Raw genomic sequence first — 8227 nt, forward strand, 5'->3', positions numbered from 1 at the left:
CTGTAAAGACACCTGGAACTGTTTTGAATCGGTTGACAGTCTGGAGAAGGAATAATGAAGTCGAGAAGAAGACCCGACCTGCTGTGAAGCCTGGCGGTGGCTCAGCGATGCTCTGGGTTTCCTATTTCTTTCTCATAGAACGCTGGAAACCTTTTTATTAAAGTGGATCTCCAGGTTCTCCTGCATCTTTCTGGAGGTTGTCACACTCACCTGATTAATTCCCAGAGAAATCATTTTGAGACCAGAGCAGTCAACAGCGTGTAAACGTGCATAACATATGGTTTATTGAGCTATTTAGACATTTTTTAGTTTGTAAACAACTGATAAATGGACAAATCATATAAACAATTTTATCATATATAATATATATACTGTATATATATATATATATATTGCTATATAATAATATTTATGCTATATAATATTTATTCAATATAGATATATAATATTATACGTTATTATGTTACATATTATATCATAAAATATTATTATATTATATTTTATATATATATAAGCAACTGATAAATGCAGAAGACAGGGTTAGATGGAGGCAATTGATTCGCTGTGGCGACCCCTGAAGGGAAAAGCCGAAATGAAAAAAAAGAAGAAACAACTGATAAATGGTGTATTTTGTCAATAAATATAGAACTTGAATAACCTTCTAAATATAGCTGATATTTGACCTACATATCCTTGTTCCCCATATAATAAAGGTCTCATCTTTTGTTGGCTTGTGCTCTTTTTCATCATATCTGGTTTCCTATTAAGTACCAGTGAAAACCACACCTTGAACTTCTTTCACCATGTTGACAAATTGAGGACTTGCATTTAATTTAGGTTTTAATTTTTAGTCTATTGGAAATTAGAGCGTTTTTTAATGCGACAAAAAAAAAGCCTTTGCTGAAAGACTGAGTGTGTAAATATTGTTTTTCCCACCTGTTCAATGTCTGTATGGACATGCTGCAAAGACATGAGCATCTGCAGGCTGATTCACACAGACAGCACATATGGAAACACTAACAGGACATATTCATCAGAACGGCCTCAGATTTAGGTGACAGCATGGACATCAGCAATGATTTATTCAGGTGATCATTAACTCACATGAAGCTGGGGCTGTTCAGAATATTTTCATGTCTAATTTATTCATTAAAAAAATAAATTAAAAGATTTTTGTCATGACACTGACATTTATTTTTTCTGTCACTGACAATGTCAAGAATAAAACAATAAAACACTAATTTCTTAGAATCAGCGTCCAATAAATAATTTACCAGTTCAGCAAAAGAAAATTACATGGGACAGTAATAATAAAGAATATTACATGAAATTCAAGGATTCCACTTGCATTTTATTTGTGAGTCACAATCAGCTGCTGAAGTTTGATTTGAAGTTTGAAGTAGGTGAATGTTGAGAATACTGTTATCTATCTTTATGTGACCGACACAAAATCTAAAATCATAAAGACTCAACACGTTGTTTTTTGCTTATTCGTCTTTTATCAGCTATGGACAGAAGGAACTCATAATATGACAGAATTATATGTGTAGGAGGCAGCAACCCTGAAATCAATATGAAGATGGTCCAGACAGAATGTGGCGCTGCTACAATCCAGCTTTCTGCGACTCCTGTGACGTTCAGAACGATTCAAAGACAGTCGAATCAACTCTGGACATCACACGTCCTGCATCACCTGACCTAGTTTGAGAAAGAAAGGAGTATCACATAACAAGAAACCTTCACAAAAAGTTATTGTACCTTGACATTTGATTCACTTTTTTACAGATAACCCTTTTTTTGCAAACAAAATACCTAACGTTGTGCAACTGCCCTTAATCGTATGTTGGATTGTGGGATCATTGGAATAAAACAACGCACAACGACTATGATGATGTCACTTCATAGGTAGTGTAATTCTACCAGCTAATAGCTTTGCCCTGGAAACCTACTCCTTGGATTTAGACTCATGTTCGCTATCATTAGTTATTATTTAGTGTTAATGACAATAATGTGATTTTTCATGAAGGATTCAGACACAATAGTCATTCATACACAAATCCATTTGAATGCCTTTCAATCCTCCCAGCTACATATCGGTGGAAATGCCAGGAAGTAATTTAGAGGTTGAATAACTCGCTACAACATCCTTTTTACTGTCTAACGTTGCCCATTGTCCTTTTTTTTTTTTCTGAATGTGCAGAACCTGTGCTGAATGTAACTGGACTCTTTTTCTTTCTGCTTGTGTCTCCTGCCTGAATCTGTATGTGGGTCATGGTGGATGTTTCATAACCTCATAAGGAAATCAGTCGTAAATGGCTCAAGTGTGAAATTGTTCGGGTCTGATTATGCCTCTTTTCGTTTTGTAATGAAAGGCATGACATGATGAACTACTTGCAATTTGTGTTTTCGATGAGTTCGGATAATAGCAATAAGTTACTCTGTTACTCGTCACAAAAAAGGCATCCTTTGCCCTTATTTCCTTTGATAAAATAAATGTGTGTCACTTTGTCAATTTGTCAGCAGGTTTTTGCAGGTCAGTGTGTCGTAGTTTTCTCTCCATTGAAAGGACAAGCTGCAGAGTGTTTTCTTCAAATGTATGTGTGTGTGAGTGTGTGTGTTTTGAATCCACCATGGGTAATTTCATCTGCGGGGGGTCTCTCACTATTAACAGAATATATCTTTATCAGTGGATTATGGGAATTGTTGTCTTCAAGGTTAAACTCCCACTGCATGATGTCAAGTTGTATTCAGCCAGCGTCTTTCACTTTTCCTGGTTGCTATGGCCACAGAAGACCATTCAATACTCTTACTTTAAAAGAAGTCTGCAGTTGTCTAGGTTTGAAGTTTGTTGTCAATTTTGATACTGTACACATATAAGTACACAACTGGAAAAAAAAAATTAACTGGTATAGTTTAGACATTTTGATCCAGAAAAGCTATTTTTCACACTTTAATTTTTCATTTTTATTTTTGATGACTATACCATTAATCATTTTATAGAAAAGTCTGTTTGTTCTTCAGCTCATCGCTTGTCTCGGTCCAGCGGATTCAAACTCATTCCTCCTTTTATTGGTATATTTAGCAGATGTAAAATTCTTTCTTCTGTTGTGATCCCCGTACCCCTTATATATTATACCCTGGACCCCTCACTGTGTCTCACCTTTATCCTCTTCCCTTTCTTCAGTGGCGCCAGTCCAGTTGGTCTGATTCTGACTGCAGTAGTAGCTGTGACTTACAAGGTGGCAATAACATTTGAGGGGTAAGTGCTGCTTTATGTCAGCCCTCTTTTTATTAAAGTAAACTGCTGCATGTTGGGATATCTGTAGTTTTCTGTCTGTAATTGTATACAGGGGTACCTTCATTTAAGTCCCCATCGTGCTCATGAGCTGTTGCTCACCTGCAAGGTGACTGATGTTTACTTATTTTTACTTTAATAATAATAATAATAATAATAATAATAATAATAATATAATAATAATGGATTAGGTTTATATAGCATTTTTCTAGACATTCAAAGGCACTTTTTTATAGTGGATCCATTATTCATTCACTCCTTATTCATACTTCGTACTCATTTCATATTTTACTTTTTACTGTACTTTTTTTTTTTTTTTTTTACCTTTTTTATAGACAAGACCATCACATAAATTAAATCCTTTCTACTTCAATCTGTCTCCCTCTTTCTGTCGGCTTTCATTGCATATATCCATTTATTTTTGCAGGATATTCATGCAGGCGTTTTTCTGAAAGCCCACGTGCAGAAGAGGCTTTTAAGAGACGGGCATATTGACTTCTTCCTATTTCCTTAAATTAAAAGCCTCAGTCCTGTCACATCATTCTCCTCCTGCTCCTCCATGCAAATTATGAGATGCACCAAAAAATGAGAAAACAATTACGGGTGACCTAATTATGGACACTTGGCCATGCAGACACTTGTGTACTAAAACACGCACACACACCAGCATATACGAGCTACATGCTGTGACTACGTAAGTGCTCACAATGGGGCAGCAGCAGCCTTTCTTGTTAAGTCTGTTGTATTAAATGTGTGAGGAACCTTACCAGAGCAGCATAACAGTTAATGCATCATAAGGATGATACAAATATGATAAACATATTTTTATGAGAAATATGCACAACATGCTCCTATTAGAACCTAAAGTTTTCACCTGAACTGTAGGAACAAGTGCAAGAGAAAACATTACATCATCCACATACGATGAACTGACCTACATTACATGAGCACACACACACACACACACACACACACACACACACACACACACACACACACACACACACACACACACACACACACACACACACACACACACACACACACACACACACACACACACACACACACACACACACACACACACACACACACACACAATATCAGTGATGTCCAAACATAAATCTGCAAGGTATGATGGGTGGCATGTTCTCTTGTTGGACACATCCTTCCTCAACAGGATGCTGAAGCTTATTTCCATTTTTATTCACATCCTCTTGCTCATCTCTCCTTCAACATGAGAAGAAAAAAAAAATTGCAGACATTTTTATCAAGCTCAAAGTGGCCTCAATCATGAGCACACTGAAAAGTCACGTTTGACTCAGAAAGGGAAAAGTGGTTAGATTGGGCTCTGTCAGAAATGTGCCTTTCTGAAAATGTCAAACATTAATACACACTGTCAACGTAATATGCAACACAACTGATCCACAATTATGTCCTCTCATCTCAACTGTTAATTGAAGGAAACTCGGGTGCTAGAATTTTTAGTTTTGAATCCTGAATCATCTCATTTCGGTAAATTGTGAGTCTAGAGAGGCATCCGGTCAGATGTGACCTCACACTGCGGCTGTAGTGGGTCAGAGACACAGGTGGGCTGCATGCAGGATCCACATTAGGAGTCATAAGTCCTGCAGTGAAACTGCAGCTTTTTTTAGCTTGTGATCCAAAGTGTGATGTAGCGCTGACACCAAAGAAAGACTTGGAATCTCTTGCTATCAATTATGAAATCCCTCGGCCTCTCTTTCTCATGAGACAAACGATGTCACTACCACGTTTTTATTCCTCCTTTTTATTCAGCTTAGCTCCTGTTCTCTGTCTTCTCACAACAGAAACACTCTGCAAATGACTGTTAACTTTTTAAAGGACTGAGTTATAATTATTGATCCTGATGTATATCGGACTGTATTTTTTTGGGTATGCCAGGTGCTTTTTATTTCTTCATCTTTTCTTTTTTTTCTTTCGATCCATTCATGCATGGAGCAAAAAAGAAATGGTAAAAATTCCGATTTAAAACTGTTTTTTTTACACCCTTTTTTCATTTTAAAGTTAGGTTACCCACAAAGCAATAAGATATTCTGTCATATCTCATGTTAGACTTTGTCATGCGTGTACAGAAGGAGGCACAGATTCAAAGTCCTTTCCAAGTATGGGTTTAACCCCATGTGATCTATGGATTTTGGCCGATTGTTTTGATTTACGAAAAGCACCTTTGTGGACGGATTTCAGAGAATGATCATTATAAAATATTCCTACCAAATAAAACAGAAGGCTAGAATGCATTATTAATTTCTTATATGCGTGTTTCAAATTGTTTTAGGGGCGTGCTGTCCACAATTAAAATGTAATTCCCTGAATTACACAGGAAAAAGAGAGCTATCCTCTCCTATAAATGTTATGCTTGACACAGGGGTTGGTGATGGGAAGGTATTGTATGTGTGCATCCATGTGCAACAGGGTAGAAGAGCATGTGGAGACACGGGGGATCCTTCTATCATTTGCACACAATTCAACACACACACACACACACACACACACACGTTCCTGGCACCGAGTGGTACGGCGTTCTAGTCTCTGATTTATTGTCCCATAATATGTTTGTTCTGCTGTATTTACAGACCATTCACCGGACAGATCTATCAAGACAGGAGTCAGCGCCAAAAGCATGAATAATCACCCCCCACCCCTCCACCTTCCCGGTTGCTTCCTGCTGCTGGTCAGGCTGTGGTCTCCCATCCTGTCACAAGGACAGAAAGACTGGACAGCAGACAGACTCAACAACGTGTTTGATGATTGATCCACATCCGGCGTGGATTCTACGAATGCAGTCACGCTGCTAATGAACGCGGAAGCTACACGGAACCATTTTTCTTCATTTACCACATTAACGACGCACTGGACTGGATGAAGGCCGCGAGTCAAAGTCATTGTGAATTTCACTTTCTCATTTCAGGCGTGTGATTTATGTATGGAGTTGATTGGCCGCGATGATTAGTTTAGCACGGTCACGTAATCTCAGTAAAATCATTTCCCATAGATGTCTTCACGTTCCATAATCCTATGCTAAACTGGAAAGTTAAGCTGGATATGTGCTGCAGGTGTAGACATAGAGAAGCATCAGCATCTTTTAACTCCTTTATACCTGTATAGATTGGATTTCTACTGTGTGTATAATAAGAATACACAGCCCGCCATCGTAAACCTTAAAGATGATCCGTAACAGAAAACGAGAAATCCATTCACCTTAACTGAAAACATTTCTGAAATCACGACGCAGCCACGTTTCATGAGTGTTCCATGTTTTCTAGATACAAGAGTCGATTAGCATCTTGTAACGTTACAGAGGGAATGTAGATTTGCTCTTGACATCCTGGAGGAAACATGCAGAAAAAACATGTTTGTACACGTAATATTTACAATATGCTCCTTTTAATTTGTTATCTTATTTGTCACTTCTGAAATGTTGTGATATTATTTCTTGTGTTCTTTTTCTGATTTGCCCCAGAATCTGTACTGAGCTAAAGCCACTGTGTTATTATTGGATCGCAACTATGCAAACGCTCCATTTCAAGATGTTTTTTCAGCGGTTCTTCCTCTACTCTTTATAATGAAATCCTATATGACCCTTAGTGATCATACTGTGCTGAATGGACTGGCTGCTGTTAAAAATATGCCAGACATACCATGAAGAAGGTGTTGAAATGTTGAAGGTGTTCATGACTCACTTTAGTTCATTTCTGGACACATCAAGGAGCCTTTGTTGTAATTATTAACAGATATTTAATGTTGAACTATAGATTATGACTGATTCTTCTTAAATAACAGATTTGTACTCGTATGTAAATCATTCAAACTGAGCAGTTCAGCACTGCCTGCTGATGCATTAATGGAATATTTTTTATGTAATAAAGGAATGAATGACTCAAGATTCAGAGGAGTCTGTCTTTCAAGACAGGATGGTTGCTAATGAATGCATTTCTACCTCTTGCAGGACATTGTTGTTGGGGGGTTGCTTTTAGTGAGGTGAGTCCGACAATGTCAGCGGTGCCTGATATTAAACACATTTGAACGGCTTCTATAACGTATCCATGAACTAACTGGCAATAAAAAATGTGAATCTCCATTTTCAGATTTCTAAAACTGAGGTGGTACAGCCACCATATACAGTATATATAAATATATATATATATATATTTATATATATTTATTTTTTATTTATTTTTTAATGTTTAGAACCATCCATTTATCCATCTTAGGTCAAAGCTGTTAGATTGTACCTCAGCAGATAGACTACTCTGACACCCTTCCTTTTGTCACACGCACATTTATATTGATTCATTCAGTCCTTCATTCATTCATTGATCTTCTTATCCGCTTCTTCCACGTTTGCGGGTCACAGGGGTCGCTTGAGGCTATCCCAGCTGACTTCTGGGTGAGAGGGACACTCCGGGAATGACACCAGTGCACCGCCGAGCCACATTTATGTTATAGATTTACTAATGCTGACTAACAGGATGTTTATCATGTACTTTAATATTTGACTGTTTTTTTGCGGTTTCTATTTTCATTCCTGATCCTGGTACTAATTATTTCAGAGCCTGATAATAATCATCCTTGGATCTTTAACTACCGGCTGTGGTTTGTCCACATCAGTACACAACGTTGGAACGTCTCTGTTATTCTCTACGTTATGTTCTTACATGACTATTACTCATCAACACTTGAGAAATGTGAAAATTAATATTAAGACAATGATGGGGTCTATTCTGGCCCAAATCCTGTCTTTCCACTTCATTTTTGGGGATGGAATGAAAAAAAAACCCCAGAATAATCTCAGTAAATGTGATGCCTGAGTAGAGTAATTGCAGAATAAAACAGGAAGTAAAATAAACCCTGAATATTTCCCTAATTTAAAGAAAAAAAATACATCACAGT

At 37.4% G+C, this 8227-nt stretch overlaps 1 protein-coding gene across 1 annotated transcript in view; it reads left to right on the forward strand.

Moving 5' to 3' along the window:
* Positions 1-7212, forward strand: part of pemt (phosphatidylethanolamine N-methyltransferase) — a 58814-nt gene extending 51602 nt beyond the window's left edge. The window contains exons 6-7 of the mRNA XM_068305609.1: positions 3185-3259; positions 5911-7212. Coding sequence (XP_068161710.1) covers positions 3185-3259; positions 5911-5965 — 130 coding nt within the window. The 3' untranslated portion in view covers positions 5966-7212. The remainder of the gene's footprint in view (positions 1-3184; positions 3260-5910) is intronic.
* Positions 7213-8227: the final 1015 nt, after the last annotated feature.

The sequence above is a fragment of the Antennarius striatus genome, chromosome 21 (genome assembly GCF_040054535.1).
Source record: "Antennarius striatus isolate MH-2024 chromosome 21, ASM4005453v1, whole genome shotgun sequence".
In the NCBI taxonomy this organism is placed as follows: Eukaryota; Metazoa; Chordata; class Actinopteri; order Lophiiformes; family Antennariidae; genus Antennarius; species Antennarius striatus.